Source organism: Dendronephthya gigantea, unplaced genomic scaffold (genome assembly GCF_004324835.1).
Source record: "Dendronephthya gigantea isolate DGI-Jeju-01 unplaced genomic scaffold, DenGig_1.0 000056F, whole genome shotgun sequence".
NCBI classification, from domain to species: domain Eukaryota; kingdom Metazoa; phylum Cnidaria; class Anthozoa; order Malacalcyonacea; family Nephtheidae; genus Dendronephthya; species Dendronephthya gigantea.
The window spans coordinates 921,386-940,997 of NW_021163066.1; the positions used below are offsets into that span (position 1 = coordinate 921,386).

Genomic DNA, 19,612 nt, shown 5'->3' on the forward strand with positions numbered 1-19,612 from the left:
CCACGCCTGAATGTTTGTTTAGCACACTTTTTGCTTATTATTCATAGTTCAAATGTGTGAAATTTTTTTGTTAAAGATAAACAGTTAATCACAATTCATGGTGGGCAGGCTAAAAACGTCAAGAGTTGACAGATATCTCTACGTGACGAAAAGACTTCACTGCAAAATATCCTGCAATAATTCTGTTTTTAAAAAGCAAATTAAACTGAAAATTCAATATTTAAAATAGTTTAAGATTGACAAACCTTTAATTTGTTTCATCTCACATTTATAAATATATTTAAATTGGCAAATTTATTTACACACAAATTTATTCGCCCGAATTCGTAATTAGCAGTCAATATTATTATTCAAATTAATAATAAATTATTTCTAATAAAATATAAAAACTTTATGTGATTATTTATTGCCAGTGAATGGTGTTCATCATTCGTGGGTACTTCATGTCTCTCTGTTGGTGAAGTACTCATCCATTAGAGGAACGCGGGCCCGGATTTAATTCACAAGTATCTCGTACCAAGGCCCCAGCCTCGCTCTGCCGTATGGCGTCTACCTCGTCTTTATACCCGAGTTCAACAGCAATTTTATACCTGCATATTATGTCTTTCTCACAATGCATCACTTTCTTCATGTTCAGGATGGCCGTTGTATTCCGTTGCAACTCTGAGCGATATCTAACAATATGAAACAGTTTAGAACTGATAGGGCCATCAGCCATCTAGTATAAATAAAGTTAGTTTAGTTTAGGTTTCTTCCTGTAGTAACACTGGATCAATAAAAGATGATCCTTACTGGACCTCTGGGAAGAACAGTTTAGAACTGATAGAGCTATCCAGTATAAATAAAGTTAGTTTAGTTTAGGTTTCCTCCTGTAGTAACACTGGATCAATAAGAGATGATCCTTACTGGACCTCTAGGAAGAACAGTTTAGAACTGATAGAGCTATCCAGTATAAATAAAGTTAGTTTAGTTTAGGTTTCCTCCTGTAGTAACACTGGATCAATAAGAGATGATCCTTACTGGACCTCTAGGAAGGACAGTTTAGAACTGATAGAGCTATCCAGTATAAATAAAGTTAGTTTAGTTTAGGTTTCCTCCTGTAGTAACACTGGATCAATAAGAGATGATCCTTACTGGACCTCTAGGAAGAACAGTTTAGAACTGATAGAGCTATCCAGTATAAATAAAGTTAGTTTAGTTTAGGTTTCCTCCTGTAGTAACACTGGATCAATAAAAGATGATCCTTACTGGACCTCTAGGAAGAACAGTTTAGAACTGATAGAGTTATCCAGTCTATAAATAAAGAAAGTTTAGATCTATTTAACGTGTCACATTGACAAATGCCAACAAAATCCTTACCTTTGAACCAACTCAGACAAAATAGCGTTCGAAATTTGGAAAACGCTACAGATTTCATCGAGATACCTAAAATCACCTCGTAGAATAACATGATTGAAAAGTGGCTCGACCCAAACATCCCCCGAGCGTTTGTTGTATGCATCAGCAACGATGTACGCCTCGAAAAAGTTGTTGTATTTTGCCAGAAACTCTGCGAGAGACTTATCATTCAAGTCCAAAATGACCATTCCCGTTGGAAGAAGATGTTTCTGCAGCTCAACTAGACGGTGTTTCTTAGCGCATTCCAGAGCTTGAAGTAAACATCCTTCCTGAAAAGAATGGCTTGTATTAATAGAAACATTCAGCCCTCAGTCACTAGCAAGCAGTACTACTCTGATCAACGACATTGAGGAAGGTTGAAAGAGAAACACTGAATGAAACATTGCAAAGCAGTAAGTACTAGACTAGTCAGGCTAGTATTAGTAACGACAGGCAACACTCAGTCAGACTAGCAGTACTGCAATGAACAACTGACATTGAGGAAGGTTGAAAGAGAAACACTGAATAAAACATTGCAAAGCAGTAATTATTTAGACTAGTCAGGCTAGTATTATTACATTTACCTCTTTGAAATTTTCCATAGCATAAGTGTACGTCTGAGCGATGGCAACAAGTTGAGTACGAACTTCGTTATTTGGCCCTTCATAAAAAGAATAACAGGAAGCTTAAACTAAATTAACTTTATTTATACTGGATAGCTCTATCAGTTCTAAACTGTTCTTCCTAGAGATCCAGTAAGGATCATCTCTTGTTGATCCAGTGATACTACAGGAGGAAACCTAAACTAAACTTGCTCCATGTCAGTTTTAAATGTTCCTTGACTGAACCTACCTAAACCTTTTCTAACAAGCTTGTTTACTTGAGAATCAGCTGAGGATTTCAAGCTGACTGCCACTTCACGATACATGTTGAAACGAATCGCAACTAAGCGATGTTTTTCTGTGTCGTCAAAGTAATGTTTATCCAAGTACTTGAGCAAGGCAATCTTTAGTTTGCTCTCCTAAAAAGTCATGGAAAAAAATAAATTACAGCAGGGTTTACTGCAAGGGTTAGTGTTCAGCAGTCGAAGGTATTTCTAAGGTCCAAATCACCACAAGGCTACCCACATTATCAACACCTTTCTTGATCAACAATTCAAAATGATGATGATCCATTAACGTCTGGAAAATATACGTCATCTCAGAGAATCTCCCAATTCCTGTGAGAAGACGAACCTGAAAAGATTTTAAAAAACTCCAGTTAGGGTCTTGTCCTATTAGTCCAGTCTTACAGCAGAAGGAATCCGAAATACTTAGGAAAATATAGTGATGCTTTTCGAAGTGGATTACAGCTGATTTGATATTAAAATCAGTGGACTGAATTTTGTTATTCACAAGTATTTACAAATGAAGAGTTCAAAGATCTGTCACGTATAAAGTAGCTCTTAAAACGTTGGCTTTATCAGAACACCACGATGATATGCATATCTCCATTTGAAATTAAGGTTATTTTACCATTAGTTGGTATTCGTGGCCTTCAGCAAGAGCATGTGTACATAACTGAGCCAACTTTAGGATGGACGATATTCCCTCAGTGTTGCAAGCCATGGTTTGACAATTGTGTGCGTTTATCAACAGTTCCACCTCCATTGCTAGAGCTGAAATACACGATAGAATGAAAATGATAAAAGAAGCTGGCTTTTGTAACCTCTTTCCAGCCATGCTGACAGTTCTTGAACCTATAGACACTAGTCTAGCACCTACTGCTTTGCAATATTCTATTTGACGTATTATTTTCAGCTTTATACTAACCAGATGAGGTCGCTTTGTGATGTTTACGGTTCTTAGCAAAAAGCACAGCTTCGTCAAACAAAAATCCACCAAGAACGAGTTTGTCTTCAGCTAGACCAGTAACACCGTTCATGTCATCTTTTGAAGTAGGATTGAAAATGAAAACCTTCTCTCCTTTAGTATCTGAAACGAAATACATTCCAGTTTATTTTATCACTGACAATCGAAAAGGTGTTGTGAAAAACATAACTTGAGAATTTGATGATGATTTCACCTCAGGTCAGGTTGTGGTGAAGGTGGTGCTTCCAGTTTGACTCTATGCCATATATCACCACAATATCTTATGAGGTGCTTCAGGGACTAAACTGATAGGGCAAATCCCTTCCAAATCTCCGGGGACAATAGATTAAAACTTGGTGAAGCATACGTCTGCCCTTACCTGAACCTGTATATACATTCAGTGACATTGTAATCGATTTGGCGACAAACCTTGCGATCTGAAACAAATACAATGTGAAAAATCCATCATTATTATTATCATTATAAGAAATCACCATTGTGTCCTAGGGATACTGGCATTACCATCGTAGAATCCAAGTTGAATTTTTTTATATATTGAGAGGCAAGCTGAAAGCGATGGTCCACAGCAGATTCGAGCAATTTACATAGTATTTCAACAGGATCGGAGCAAACCACTTTATCAAAAGCAAGCACCAATGTCTAAAAATTAGAAGAAAGATTAACGAGACCTATAGGAAGAACAGTTTAGAACTGATAGAGCTATCCAGTGTAAATAAAGTTAGTTTAGTTTAGGTTTCCTCCTGCAGTAACACTGGATCAATAAGAGATGATCCTTACTGGATCTCTAGGAAGAACAGTTTAAAATTGATAGGGCAATTCTCTTCGATAATTAGTTTAGAAAAACAAGCCCAAAACGCTTCTCTTACTTGGCAAATTTTATAAGCAACAATAACTCTCGCGCAACAAATCTTTCCAAACTTGCAAGACCTGGCTAGACTCTTCATGGCAGCAAGATTATCACTGATGACAGTCCAGGAGGCGATTCCCTCTTGAGACGCACTCGAATCTGATTGACTCGACTGTATACTCTGGCTGAAACTGCCCAGAAAATCATCCCCGCTTGACCTCAAGCTATTTGAGAGAGTTGGCTTGTCCTGGTGGACAAACAAAGCTTTCATCTCTGCGTCCAATGAATCAGGATTGAGGATTTCTTGTGCGAGAAATATGCAGGTCTAGATGGATTGCAAACACAGCATTTTGTCAGGTGAAACTGCTTTTGCAATATATAAATTGCGAAATATTTTGCTTACCAGTACGATATCTAGATCTGTAGTCGAAACACCAAAAAGTTGAGCTATTCTGCGTGCTTGTGTGATCTGACCATCGTCCAGTAGTTCGCCAAGAATATCTTTCAACACCATACGCATCTTAACAGAAGTTGATCAAGGTAAGATGGGGTAAGGCCAATTACTACAGCAGAATTTTAAAACAATGAAAAGTCAATGGAATATTCTGATCTCTAGATGACAGTGATATTTTAACAATGAAAAGACAATGGAACATTCTGATCTCTGGATCATAACTGGATGACAAAAGACAATGGAAGATTCTGATCTCTGGATCAAAACTGGATGACATGGAGAAGAGCGAGATTGTAACAATGAAAAGACAATGGAATATTCTGATCTCTGGATAACAACTGGATGACATGGAGAACAGCGAGATTTCAACGATGAAAAAACAATGGCAAATCATTGGTGTAATCACCTTTTCATCTTTGATAAGAGGAGCAAAACCTTGATCTACCGCCACAATACGTTGCTGAACCAAGTCAGAATTACTTTCACAACAAGTGAACTTTTTAATGGAGGACTTCAGCTTCGCCTCATCGGTGGAATATATTCTATCGTTGATAACACACAGCCACATCTCGCTCTCCAAATTTGCCAGATCATCTGGGGACTTGGTCGCAGCTTTGCCTTGCAAGCGTTTCCCAGAAAACCATCTCAACGCCAGACAGAGCAGCGTGGCTTTCTCACGGTTGGACACAGTCTTCGCGCCAGCCTCGTCCTGAAAACATAAGATGTATATAGTTAAATTGGATTTTGTGCACACAAGCGTCGTGTCTCATTGTAAGGATTAGTAATGAACGAAGTCACACCACATGCACTGGGTGAGTATGCAGTCACCTCAAAGAATTGGCCAGCAGTAGTACACCCTTGCTCCTCAAAGTATCGATCACAACTCTGCCAGAATTCAATGCGATCGCCTTCATTTGCCCAGAGTCGAGAATCTTGGATATTTTCCTTTTTATTAATAATCTTGAAAAATAAAAGATAACAAAGACTTTGAGAGAATTACTGGCTGATCCAGTGTTACTACTGGAGGAAACCTAAACTAAACTAACTTTATTTATACTGGATAGATCTAACCAGATCTTAACTGTTCTTCCTAGAGGTCCAGTAAGGATCATCTCTTATTGATCCATGTTACTACAGGGGAAACCTAACTACCAAAACTAACTTTATTTATACTGGATAGTTCTATCAGTTCTGAACTCTTCTTCCAAGAGGTCCAGTAAGGATCATCTCTTATTGATCCAGTGTTACTACAGAAGGAAACCTAAACTAAACTAACTTTATTTATACTGGATAGCTCATCAGTTTCTGCTCTCTTCCAAGAGGTCCAGTAAGGATCATCTCTTATTGATCCAGTGTTACTACAGAAGGAAACCTAAACTAAACTAACTTTATTTATACTGGATAGCTCTATCAGTTCTAAACTGTTCTTCCTAGAGGTCTAGTAAGGATCACCTCTTATTGATCCAGTGTTACTACAGGAGGAAACCTAAACTAAACTAACTTTATTTATACTGGATAGCTCTATCACTTCTAAACTGTTCTTCCTAGAGGTCCAGTAAGGATCATCTCGTATTGATCCAGTGTTACTACAGGAGGAAACCTAAACTAAAATAACTTTACTCACACTGAACAGCTTTAGTCATCAGAGATTCATCATCGACATACCTGCATTACGCTGACTTTGTCACAAGATATTCCCAGGAGGGTTCCATACTGCCGCGCCGAAGAAAATTGTTTCCGTTGAATCAACTCCTCCATAACCCTCGACCTCTCCGCCTCGTCTGATGTCAGATCTAAACACTGAGCAAAGACCAAGCCTTCGTCCAGTATTTGACTGATCATGTAGAGTTTCTTGAAGTCTGGAACTACATTATAGAAAATTTGGGTGATAAGTTCAGTGTTTACAAAGAGATTTGAAAACATTGAAAAGACAACAAAACATTCTGATCTCTGGATCTTATAAGGGAAAACAAGACACTTGCCCATGATAGTAAATCCAATTCCAAATTTACTATGACACAACAATCTCAATAGTTGTACTTGCATAAACATAGTTTCACAAGATCTCAGCATGTTCTGCACAACACCATTCGACACTCGTTCGCACCACGATAAATCACCAATAACCATCTGACGTTGAAGACTGTCATTCACAGAGACCTACAAAATATAATGATCTTATTTTAGTTTAGGTTTCCTCCTGTAGTAACACTGGATCAATAAAGGATGAAAAATACATACTGATTTATGTTGTACAACAAAGTCAGACAGCTGAGTACCAGCGGCAACAAAGTCCATGTGAATTAAAAAAGCCTCGCAGAATCGCATGAACGGAAGCAACATATTGTCCTGGGGGGAAACAAATTGACAACGAAATCAGTACACGTGAAAGAAATGACTTTGATGTCAAAATATTTAGTACTCACGGGGTCAAACAGATAAAAGACTCTTGTCAAACTGTGAACGTATTCCAAGCCGTATTTTGAAATGGTTAAGATCAGAGCGAGAAGATTGTCCAAGGTCCATTTGTGCCATTGAATATCTAAACAAGCGACAAAAAATTGAGGTAAGCTAAGACTTAGGGTAACTTTGCAGAATTGGGGTTTCCACAGAGTGGAATTTAGTAGCACTGAAGAGGTGTTCTTCTCGCCTAGTAACGAGGTTAAGAGAGCGAGTTGAACGAATCAAATCTAAGTAGAGGATGTTAAGCACCTGTTATGTCGTCCAATACTGGATGGAGAGTTTCTTTATTGTGAACGGAACAAAGCCATGCGCACATACAGTCTACCAACTTTACCTCCTGGGGAATATTGGAAAGGAATTCATAAAGCTCATAATTCACAAGATAATTTGGTTTAGGTTTCCTTCTGTAGTAACACTGGATCAAAAAGAGATGATCCTTGCTGGATCTATAGGAAGAACAGTTTAGAACTGATAGAGTTATCCAGTATAAATAAAGTTAGTTTAGTTTAGGTTTCCTCCTGCAGTAACATTGGATCAATAAGAGATGATCCTAACTGGACCTCTAGGAAAAGCAGTTTAGAGCAGATAGTGCTTTAGTTTATTTTTCTACAGTAATGCTTACTTTATTTATATCACACGCGGAAAGGACAGCAAAGAGTGGTCTTCTCAAAATGATGGAATGAGCAAGAATGGCTCGCCATGGTTCATTGACGTCATTACACAAAGACAAAACATCGAATAGATTATCTGGTGACGTTTCTGGATTCAGATCTGTAACTAAACACAGAATGCATCTTGAACGAGAGCTACCTTAAAGTGATCTGATGTTGTACAGAACTCATGTGAGTAGAGTTAAGTCTCTCCTGTGTTCTCTCTCAGTTGACTGAGTTAAGCATGGTTAGATCATGCGAAGGTGGTACATGTTCTTGAATGAGAGCTACCTTAAAGTGATCTGATGTTGTACAGAACTCATGTGAGTAGATTTCCCTTCACTTCAAACTGTCTGTTTCCACTTACCTTTCACTTCTTTCACTTCATTTTTCATCTCCAAGTCATGTTCATCCTCCGAGACATCTTCTTCATCCAATTTTAAATCGTTCTCCATTCCAAAATCAAGTTCCGTCGTTGCCTCTTCGGCTTCGGCAACGGTCGTTGGTGTTTCGAATTTCTCCGGAGACTTCGCAGATATCTCAGACTTTCCGACGGGCGAGGCGCCCATAACACGCGACAAATACTGGGAACGAACGTTCCTTCTGGTTGTTGGAGTCTTCACCAATAAGATAAAAAACGATTACCTCTTAGAACAGTGATCATCATTGCTTGATCAAATAGTCATCGATCGATTACATAGTCATAAATTGATCACATAGTCATAAATTGATGACAATATAATCGATTGATCACACGGTTATCGATCGATCACATACTAATCGATCGATCACATAGTCATCGATCGATCGCATAATCGTCGATTGATCACATAGCCACCAATTGATTACATGATTATCAATTGATGACATATGTCTGTCTGAAGGTGAAATGCGACTTTCAAATTTTCGTGTGTATTGTAAATACTTCACCAACAATAGGGTTAAAACGATACCTTGGCTTTCCGCTTTGGTGCTCCACCGTCCTTTATATTAACCGTGACAATGTTTACCAAGGCTTGATGAAGATGTTCCTTCACAGTGTTACTTTCAAAATGATGTTGTACAATGCTCAGAACCTACGGGGTGAAAATAAACAAAGACTATATACCGAAGCTCTCACTCAGAAACTCGTCTGATGTGAAATCGTGCCAAAGGTTTCAAAATCCTCTGAAAGAGTTACATGTATCATCATCATACCTGATTCTTAGGAAACTGTACCGCCTGGGCATGGCACAGGAATGTCAACCATTTATCAGCTTTTGCACAGTCGATAAGAAAGACAGGAGTTAGAGTCATGTTGTGTGAACGACAGAACAGGATTGGTAACGACCAGTATTCACTTGCCTCTCTTGATGTTCTGAAACAAAGAAGGTTTATTGGATCAATAAGCGATGATCCTTACTGGACCTCTATAGGAATAACAGTTTAGACTAGTCAACAAAATTCAAACGAGACTAATTCAAGCAGAACTAACCGGTCAAGACCTTCTTTACTAATAATACTCTTGGTGGATGATTCTAATATCCTAACAAGCACTTTAGGTTTCTCCTGCATGTCAACAGCAGATTTCAATAACTTTGTGACTATAGCATTCTTCAATTCCTCGATTGTCGTGCACTGGAGCTCCTCTTTGTTTCCCGGATGTAAGCAGCGTTTTGCGGCCGCCACGTCAATTCTGAGAAACGTCGTATCGACAGAGAGGAGTTCTAGGAACGCGACACAGCTGTATACGATGCGATTGTTGTCAAAATGTGATATGGCCAGTTGATAGGCTTTTTTAGTTGCTCTCAACACACTAAAGTAATGAAAGTAAGTAATGAAATATGGAGAAAGTAATGAAATATGCAAATTCCTGCCAATTCAACTTTAACTGAGCATAAATAAAGTTTGCTTATAGTTAAGGTTTCCTCCTGTAGTAACACTGGATCAATAAGAGATGATCCTTACTTGACCTCTGAGAAGAACAGTTTAGAACTGATAGAGTTATCCAGTATAAATAAAGTTAGTTTAGTTTAGGTTTCCTTCTGTAGTAACACTGGATCAATAAGAGATGATCCTTACTGGACCTCTAGGAAGAACAGTTTAGAACTGATAGAGCTATCCAGTATAAATAAAGTTAGTTTAGTTTAGGTTTCCTCCTGTAGTAACACTGGATCAATAAGAGATGATCTTTACTGGACCTCTAGGAAGAACAGTTTAGAACTGATAGAGCTATCTAGTAAAAAGGATAGTGCAGTTTAGCATACCTTGTTCGTGGAATGTATTTTCTGTATTGATATTTTGACATGAAGCTGGCATACGCGAATGATGGACGACCATGTTTGAGAAAGTAGACATACGTAAGTACTTCTTTGTGTCCAAACTTTTCTACAAGTGGTTTGTGCGAGAAATGAGGCATATCTGTCGCAGCACCTGCAGCGATGAAAACACACCATGATATTATTAACATCGTCAATAAATTCAATGATTGAAACAGTTCTGACAGAAAGAAGGACGTTTAACGACCCGTATACCTCCTTTAGCCGCTAAATTGTTTGTCGTCTGCCATGTGAACAATCCAGAAACCTCAAATGAACAATTTCCCTGAAACAAAGAAATGGAAACTTTACACTGGGTAGCTCTGCCAATTCTAAACTGTTATTTTTAGGTATTTCTTCATTACCTGGAGCAGTTCGTAAAGTGTAATATCAGGGTTATCTCTGAGATTATGACTTGCAGCTCGTGGAAACAGGGCAGATGACAACCTTGGATAACCACTGAGAGAAGACTTCAGAATTTTCTCATCCAACTGCCAAATATCATCAAGTTCATGCCGAGCGCTGGGATTCAAAATCTACGGGCGAAAAGTGAAATTATATATACTTTCTTTACAAGGAATCCAAAGTTAGTCCTTGTCCATTACTGCAGCTAAACAGTTTGATAAACAACTGCATCTAAACAGTTTTTTTACCTATATCGCAACTTTTCTATGGTAATTGACTAATTTTGCAAACATGCATATGAACACATATACCTACAAAATACACTCAAGCGAAAAGAATTCAGCCTTTCCTATAAGCACAGAAATTTTGTTTACCTTGGAGAGATCAACTGGGGCGTACAGACAAGTCGCGATGGCCATGATCGGACGTTTGTTCTTCAGCATCTCCATTAAAGACGATGAATCCGAACGAAAGATTGCTTTGCTGTTCGAGAAACACATTGAACTGATCACGGAGGAGTCTGGAATGAAATACAAGAAAAGATATGGCAAATGAGTTTCCTTTTAGGAACCTGAAAATATAAGGTTTTGGAACAAAAAACAAGTGATAGAAATATTATTTAAAGTGTAGGCCAAGATTTGAGTTTTAAAAGCAAGACAATTATTTCGAAACTATTGCAGAGTCATTGTCATTGTCTAGGGTGTATATTTTATCAGAAATAGAAATATGATTTGTGAAAAAGTTTGTCTCTTCTGTGGAACCCACCCGAAGGAAAAATGCCAACTAGACGAAACTTTAACAACATATCAACGTCTTGATGGATATCCTCGGAAGTGAGCTCATCGCATTCCTCTGAGGTCTGACATAGTCTAAAACACACACAGATACATAAAGTGGGATAAGAAGATCCAGATAGGATGAATGGAAAGACATTCTTCCTTCAAAAAAGTTTAAAACTAGTAATATTCATTAGTAAAGCTGGAAAGAGCATCCCAAAGTGTGAAAAATATCGCTGTATGAAATGATATAAAATTGTTTGTCGACTTTGCACGAAGATATTTTTCATATTTTTCAACATTTTGCAACCAAACTCTCCCAATTTACTAATTTTGGGAAGCTCTTTTCAGCTGTATACCTCAGAACAGACGAATTGTCCTAGTTCAGGATTTAGTTTAATAGGGGAACGGTCCATTCTTACCTGTAGAAGTCTAAATAGCAATACAGCAAGTTCGTGAAGTCATTGTCGGAACAATATTTGACCATCTTCTTGTGGAATGCCTGGGGCGAGCACACCGCCTCGGACCCAGGTTCCTGACCTTGGCTCGGACCACACGTCCTCGTGACGTCATGCAACGGGTGAACCTTGCTGAACAGCGTGTCTGCGCGACACAGATGACGCAATAACAGCGGGAAATCTTGAAGCAAAGTGCTTGAAAATAATCCATTTCTAAAAGAAAAGTTGATGTACAAGTTGTTTTCTTTGAGCTAACAGCCAACGGCAGATTTTGGAAAAGAAGAAAGGAGATAATGTTTGTCTAATATAACAGAAGTAAGTTGTTTTTCTCTGTCACATTTACAATCTTCGCAAGCTTCGCAAAGGAAAACATTGAATACATTCTTGAGAATATTTTGCCCTCGCGACTTCTGAGGTAAGTTTAGCGAGAAACAAATCATCAAAATGAAACGAAATTCGTGCTTCCAACTCCCTCAAACTTGACATAATATCCTCAAAATCCGCTCCTCACCTTGTGAGTTCATCTAAGATCAGTTCCTTAACGAAAGTCGTACACTCCGTAAGATCATTGCTGGTTTCCGTGGTCAGCGGAGGAAGATCCGACGAGCCATTCCCCTGGGCTGTCACTGCAATCCATTCAGCGATTCGAGTTGTTTCGCAGTGAGCTTTCAAATACTGCCACAGCGACCTCTCTGACACCAGAGAACGCATGTCGTGAAAAGCTAAAAGGAAGAAATTGTGGTAAAACATTCGTGAAATCTCGGAATTTCTGAAATAAGGAGTAAGGAGAATAGTTTAGTACTGGGGTCGGTTGTATCAAGCCCGTTTAGCTTAAACGGCGGATAGGTCAAAATTAAATAACACTCTTACATCTCTCTTGAACGAGTCAACTTTAATATTATGCACTGAATATGTAGTTGTAAACAGTATATTTGTGTTAAGACATTTTGTTTGCTTGTTGAATAAAGCGATAGACGTGATTTCTTTTTTGAACTTATCTGCCGTTTAAGCTAAACGGGCTTGATACAACCGGCCCCTGATAAAGGTGTTAGCCAGCTGATGGGAGATATGCCAATATTACTAATCTTACACAGGATAACTAGAATAGCGTGGAGCCTAATCTTAACTATAATTGTTGCACATGAACGAGACCACTGAGCATTTTCACAACATTTCACAAAATCAATACAACCCATAACTCCGAATAATGAACGCATCATAAAGCATCAAATATTAAAATGCCTACATTATTTCCAGTCACAGTTGTATTGTACACATACGTTCTGTTTAGCTTCCATGATCTACAAACCTTTTTCATCGTGACAAAGCATTTCCAGAAGGATTCGTTCTCTGGTAACGGTGTCCCAAGCGATAACCCAGTCGAGTAAAACTTCAGCGTATCCCCCCGACACTCGGGAAATCTGAAACGGTTATCACGCAAATCAGGGGGGGTGTTGAGGAGACCCCGATGGGACACAAGCCGCGAAATTTATACGAACCATAGCTGCTTGATATTGCGGTGCAATGCTGCCTGTTTTGACGAGAGGATTTTTCTTGTGCGATGAGCCTGGCTCCAAGGATCGTAGATGAAGACCGAGATTGTCAAAACTAAACAAAATTCGATGTCAGTTGATGGGATATGGACTACTGAGCTCCAAGCTGAATTGAATTGGGCTGAAGCTTACTTACGATTTGGATTGCTTCTCTTGAGATCTTCGTATTTGACAACTTTCAAAGGATTGACTGTCGTAAACGCTTTCAAGTGATTTGATGAACTCCACTGAACCAATCTCTTCCTCACTCAATTCTCCCCAACTTTTTAGCTGCTCGATCTAAGAAAAAATCATCTCTTATTGATCCAGTGTTACTACAGGAGGAAACCTAAACTAAACTAACTATATTTATACTGGATAGTTGTATCAGTTCTAAACTGTTCTTCCTAGAGGTCCAGTAAGGATCATCTCTTATTGATCCAGTGTTACTACAGGAGAAAACCTAAACTAAACTAACTTTATTTATACTGGATAGCTGTATCAGTTCTAAACTGTTCTTCCTAGAGGTCCAGTAAGGATCATCTCTTATTGATCCAGTGTTACTACAGGGGAAACCTAAACTAACTATATTTATACTGGATAGCTCTATCAGTGATCTTTTAAACTGTCTTCCGTTAGGAATCTCGTTTAAAAACGGTTGTATATTATGCCAAACTCACCAAGTAGTTTCTTAAAGGACGATCAAATGTTTTCAGACAAATCTTTCTGACCAGTTGAACAACATCATCTCCCTGAAACAATTTTAACAAAACAATACTACTTACTGTAGTGACAAACGATATTTCAAAACCTATGAATGCATCTCATATACTCTATCAGTTCTAATGCGCTGAACTGTTCTTGCAAGTCATAAAAGGTTCAAGTTGCAATCTAACAAAAAAACCCTACCATGTTCCGTATCATTTCCGATGCGGTCGCCATGTCCTTCTTTGCTAAGACCTCCAACACGATTCTTAGTCCAGTTTCCATAATATATCGTAGAGATCCGTCGTGAGCCGTGTTGAACTGGGATTCGTTCAAGAAATATACTTGAGCCAGCGGTACACGACAGCTGAGAATGGCATCGCGGATTACATCCTGTGAACAACATGAAACACGTCATAGGTAAATTTGTCATAAATTATCGGTAACGTATCGTATTAATTTGAGATAAGTAGACTGTTTGAGGATGTTATTCAATATTATGACCGCTACATTTGCACAACTTTTGAGATATGAAAAATATCAATTCCAAAATTCATAAAAACTAGTTTAATCTCAGGGCTCTGACCTTATCGTCCATACCCGACCAATTTTCGAAAACAATGTCCCGCATTTCTGAGCTCGATTTTTCTCCGTCTTTTTCACATCGCTCTTTGCCATCGCTCTGAAATGCTGGTATTCCGTATTGTAACGACCTCAGGTCCATGGTTTTCGCCGTAAGGTAGATGAGAATATCTTGTATTTGTTCTCTGTCAGATTTACTGCCCATCTCACGATCAATATAACAGACAGCATCCTGTATTAAACCGTTGACATAATCGAAACTCATCTGTAAAAGCTGACTCGTGAACTGAACACTGTGTTTACCTACGGAGAAATACGAAAGGTGAACATTTTCACACATGTTCCCTGTACAGAGTTGCAAAAAAGCTGCGGGTACCACCCGGAGGAAGGTTTGCTTTGAATGAGGTTTGTGAGGAAGGTTCAAAGTTAAACACTGTAACTGATCACATGCATGTACCAAAAAACCAAATATTTCTTTATGCTGGTTGCCACTTGACTCAGTGAAGTAACGCCATTTTGAGGAAGGTTTTCAAAACTTGAAATCCTACCGGAGGAAGGTTGAAGTCTTTTTGCAACTCTGTCCCTGTATCAGAAACCGGATAAATCACGAAGCTTACGTTTAGAACTTGCGGTGATGGTGACAATTAATAAATTGACCACAGCCTTGATTTGCTCTGCGAGTTCTTCAGAATGACTTTGTTTCATGTGAAGTTGTTTCGAGATGAAGGATCCACTGGAGGAGAGAGGTGATAGAGCTCTGACTGGATTTGCGTTTTCCATATCGTTTGCTGTTGTTGTAAACGCTAGAAATAACAAGAAATTTGAAATGAAAAACCTAAAAAAAATTAACTGTTCACCGCTGTTTACACAACGAAAACTGTCCGCGTCTTGATTCTGAGCTAGTTTTTGATCAGCTAATCTATTCATTATGTTTCAATTTCAATAATATATAGCTACTACACCTTTGCCTTTGGTTCTGAGGTAGAAAGCGACCGTGTCTAGTTGGCCGTGTTTAAGAGCGGCTTCAAGGGCGCTGATAGGAACGGCGAAGTGGTCCCAGTCATTGAGATAGCACAACTTCTCTGCCATCGCGACATTCTCGTAGGTGATAAGCTGGATGGTAAGAGAGAGTGGTGATTGTACGAGATGGTGGTTGATGGTAGGTTTAACAGTAACAGAAACGCCGAAATCGGGGAGGGGTGGGAGCAACCGTTCCCCTTGCTTTTAGAAAAGGGAAGGGGTGCAAAATGGTCGTTCAGTTTGAAGGATTGCCTTGCAAGATAGCGAGATGTCACATTTCGAAAATACCACAATCGTCTGTCAGAAGGGGCCTAGACACCTTCACGATTTAACAGAGTTAGGCAAAATATGACACTATGATTGTTATCAAAAGCTCTTAGTTACGTATCAATCTTGACAGAGTAACACTGGTGGTAACTTTTTCAATACCAACCTTGTTGACCAGTTGGTTTTGCGTGGTATCAAACACAGGTACCCCGATTGCTTTGTTTGTCAACAGGTATAACGGTTTTGTAGTTTGTCCACCAGATGCGACCAGTGTCCTTTCTAAAAATCTGTACAACAAAACCGAAAACAGAAATACGTAAATTTCATCAAAAATCTTTATTTCCATCACAAAACAGGAACACACAAAACTAGTGCAAATGTAACACGTTCTGTAAACGTTTTAGGACAGAAATGCCCGAAGGAAATTGACTAACAAAAGACTTACACATTGAGCAGATATTCTTTCTTCCAGGCAGCCCAGCAACACAAAACACCATGATTGTCACAAGACTCTGTTGTGTTGTTTGACTCAAGGCAAAGCAGGAAGGAGTCAAATGATGAATACAAATCAAGCACTTTGAATTCTTTCATCCAGGGAGGTGAGGAGATAGTGACTGACCAAGCTGTGTTCACAACAAGATCATCACCGTCTTGTAAATGTCGGGGGCTTCTTTTGTCAGTGTTTTTTTCTACCAAAATCATAATCATTAAAAAAATTCATAATCACTTTCATCATCAATACTATCCTCAATATAATGTGATCTGATCACCGTAATCAATATGATTAGATATGAACACACATATCTTCAAGAATATCAGTATTATCACTAATACATGTACACTTATAATCAGCACTAATATCATCATCAGCAGCACTAATATCATCATCAATATAAACATCATCAAAACCATAATCATAGTCACCACCAATATCATCATCAATATTATCATTATTGCTAATATCATCATCACCACCAATATTATCATCAATATTATCATTATTGCTTAAATATCATCATCACCAGGTGCAATATCATCATCATCAATACCATCACCAATATCATCATCAATATAATAATCATCATAACCAATATTATTAATCAATTGATATCACATACCCGAATCTGCATCAAGTTTACTGGTAATTGCCAGAACCTCACTTTTCCAAACTGAATCACCACACAGACTGTATTCTGACTCCATATTCCTAGATTTCTCTCTTTCCATATTCCTTCCAAAACCCTTAGCCTTGGTCAAACTATCCTTCGCCTCCAGATTTGTTGGAAAACACTCAAAATATTTCACTACATCAATCTTGGTCACAAAGTTTCGACCGTCACAGACAATGATGGTTGATCCATTCACATTAACGTCCAATATTTTTGCAGTTGGTCGTTTAGGAGAAGACTGCCCGATATCATCTACAGAAGTGGTTTGAAAATCAACTGTAAGTGAGGGAAAGATGAAAAGGACTTCGAAAAGAGAGGTAAAAAGTATGGTCGCATAGGCCTGTTGGTCCCAATGTTTTGCAAAAGCATCTCATAAATGTGGATATACCTTTAAAATTCTGTTCACCTGATTGAAACACATCAATCCAGCCAAGAAATATCCAGTTTGTCATGTCATAAACAATGATCTAGAGCGTATATTATAACATTCAAAATACAAAAACATGGTAGACCTAACAGCATGCAAGCGTTTTTCATCACCCATCACTTACCAAGCCATGTTGGTACAGGATAAACAACATGTCCCTGGCAACGCTTACATCAGCAATTGCCTGTTGCGGCAACAGAAAAGGAACACCGGATACATTCTTAATGATTTCACACCAATTCACAACATCAGCTGAAGCAACCAAACCAAATGACAACACCAGTACAATATAACCTCCAAATAACAACGTCACACGGTCCGCATGCTCATCATCCTCAAGAGACACTTGCCGAGATTCTATCAGTCTAAACAATTTCAGGCTAAGATCTAAAAGAAAAAGGTAGTGCTTTGTTTCTTTAGAAGAGCTACTAGTACACTCTGGTAAAACATGCCCCACTCATGAAACATATCATACAATACACTAGATGTTTTTACCAGACAAGCAAACATTGAAAGTATGCAGGTGTGCTCAATACTAGTATTTTTTTTTTAACTGAACAAGATGCTTATGTTGTAAGCTGTAAGGTTTAGTAGTGACTATGAGTACGACTATGAGTATCATCAGCCAAAAACTGGTAGTGATCAAGCTTTCGAGTATGCAAGTTTCTTGGTAAATTTTGTATGCAAAAGCTCAACAACTATGAGTTTTGGTTGATTGCATAAGCAAGCAATGCACAGGAATCACAAATCTTGTACTTGTAGTTGCACTCATAGTCACTGTTAAAGCTCCCTAATATCTCAATCACCTTCTCCTTTCAATAAATCCTTCATGTTTGCAATGGTTAACAATCCAACATGTGTCAAAGATTCCTCCTCTGTTGGTTTCCTAATCACGCTTTTCTTCGTCACATCAAAAACCTCGACTGATCCATCGTGATGCAGAACAGCAAACGTTGGACTTCTGTTTAGGGTTGAAGGGTCTTTTGGCTTGCTCCACATAAACCTGGAAATTGTTTGCAAATGGTAGATATGATGTCAATGATAAAAATGCATATCTGCGCATACATGGAAGTAACAAATTTAATAATTATCTATGGTAAAACTATGGTATATTAAAACGCCTCCTTATTTTCAGACATTTGTGAGCACCTTAGATAAAACTTGCACAGGATTTAAGGGCATACAGCAAAAGCAAAACGAAAGCAAGCACCACAAACAAGAAACAAGGAATACAACATTCATAGGTCATAACACACCAAGCACAGACTCACTCTTTCACTTCTCCACAAACAAAATTGATTTCTCCAGTATTTACGTGCAGAACGTGCAGCGTTGAATCTTCCCTGGCAAGGAGAAGATACGAGTTATCAGGTGAACACTTGACGCGCTTTATTTCCTGGATATTTATTTCACTTTTTAATCTTTTCGTCTTCACCGTGTGCACACTATCGCCTTCCGCGACCGCCATCTTGGAACAAACTGATCTTGTGATGTGATCTTTCATAACCTGGATGTTTCTAAAACATCAGCGTAAAAGTCTTCTTTTTTTCATTTCAAACAATTTTGTTTTTGAAATTATCAAAGGTTTTTTGCGTTTTGTTAAATATTGTTTTAGAACTGTACCTAAATGGCTCCATCTATATTCTATGTACAGCCCTTTGAACCCGGGACCAATAGGGAAAGTCTGACAGAACCAATGTACCATTGTCTCCAAAATTGTCTCCAACACGACTGCATATATTTCATATAAGGTTTGGCGAGGATCGTCTCTTATTGATCTAGTGTTACTACAGGAGGAAACCTAAACTAATCTAACTTTATTTATACTGGATAGCTCTATCAGTTCTAAACTGTTCTTCCTAGAGGTCCAGTTAGGATCATCTCTTATTGATCCAGTGTTATTACAAGAGGAAACCTAAACTAAACTAACTTTATTTATACTGGATAGCTCTATCAGTTCTAAACTGTTCTTACTAGAGGTCCACTAAGGATTATCTCTTATTGATCCAGTGTTACTACAGGAGGAAACCTAAACTAAACTAACTTTATTTATACTGGATAGCTCTATCAGTTCTAAACTGTTCTTCCTAGAGGTCCAGTAAGGATCATCTCGTATTGATCCAGTGTTACTACAGGAGGAAACCTTAACTTAACTAACTTTATTTATTCTGAATAGCTCTATCAGTTCTAAACTGTTCTTCCTAGAGGTCCAGTAAGGATCATCTCTTATTGATCCAGTGTTACTACAGGAGGAAACCTAAACTTTGAGAAGCATTCGTAGTTGCAAGATTGCAACGAAACATTCAGTCAAC

The 19,612-nt window shown here is 38.4% G+C and overlaps 1 protein-coding gene across 1 annotated transcript; it reads right to left on the reverse strand.

Moving 5' to 3' along the window:
- Positions 1-267: 267 nt before the first annotated feature.
- LOC114529366 (spatacsin-like) lies at positions 268-18,771 on the reverse strand. The gene is made up of 45 exons (XM_028551144.1): positions 18,572-18,771; positions 18,107-18,303; positions 17,425-17,687; positions 17,262-17,340; positions 16,823-17,125; positions 16,150-16,393; positions 15,871-15,991; positions 15,380-15,530; positions 15,035-15,220; positions 14,422-14,720; positions 14,040-14,228; positions 13,811-13,882; positions 13,288-13,430; positions 13,098-13,206; positions 12,908-13,019; positions 12,110-12,320; positions 11,563-11,811; positions 11,130-11,233; positions 10,739-10,884; positions 10,325-10,495; positions 10,176-10,245; positions 9,909-10,074; positions 9,137-9,457; positions 8,860-9,019; positions 8,616-8,738; positions 8,030-8,279; positions 7,635-7,789; positions 7,262-7,349; positions 6,976-7,091; positions 6,791-6,898; positions 6,532-6,709; positions 6,215-6,414; positions 5,378-5,509; positions 4,956-5,258; positions 4,499-4,615; positions 4,115-4,420; positions 3,750-3,887; positions 3,607-3,664; positions 3,189-3,350; positions 2,892-3,034; positions 2,505-2,612; positions 2,230-2,398; positions 1,962-2,038; positions 1,360-1,667; positions 268-674 (listed from the first exon to the last, which is right to left on the reverse strand). The coding sequence occupies exons 1-45, from the start codon at positions 18,766-18,768 to the stop codon at positions 467-469; spliced, it is 7,710 nt and encodes a 2,569-aa protein (XP_028406945.1). The 5' UTR covers positions 18,769-18,771; the 3' UTR covers positions 268-466.
- Between the last annotated feature and the right edge of the window lie 841 nt (positions 18,772-19,612).

Coding starts and splice junctions, on each gene's coding strand:
- LOC114529366 (XM_028551144.1), bottom strand. CDS start 18,768: ATGGCGGTCGCGGAAGGCGATAGTGTGCACACGGTGAAGACGAAAAGA. Junction 10,075..10,175: donor CAATTTAGCGGCTAAAGGAG/GTATACGGGTCG, acceptor TCATCGCTGCAG/GTGCTGCGACAGATATGCCT. Junction 5,259..5,377: donor CTGCTGGCCAATTCTTTGAG/GTGACTGCATAC, acceptor TTATGTTTTCAG/GACGAGGCTGGCGCGAAGAC.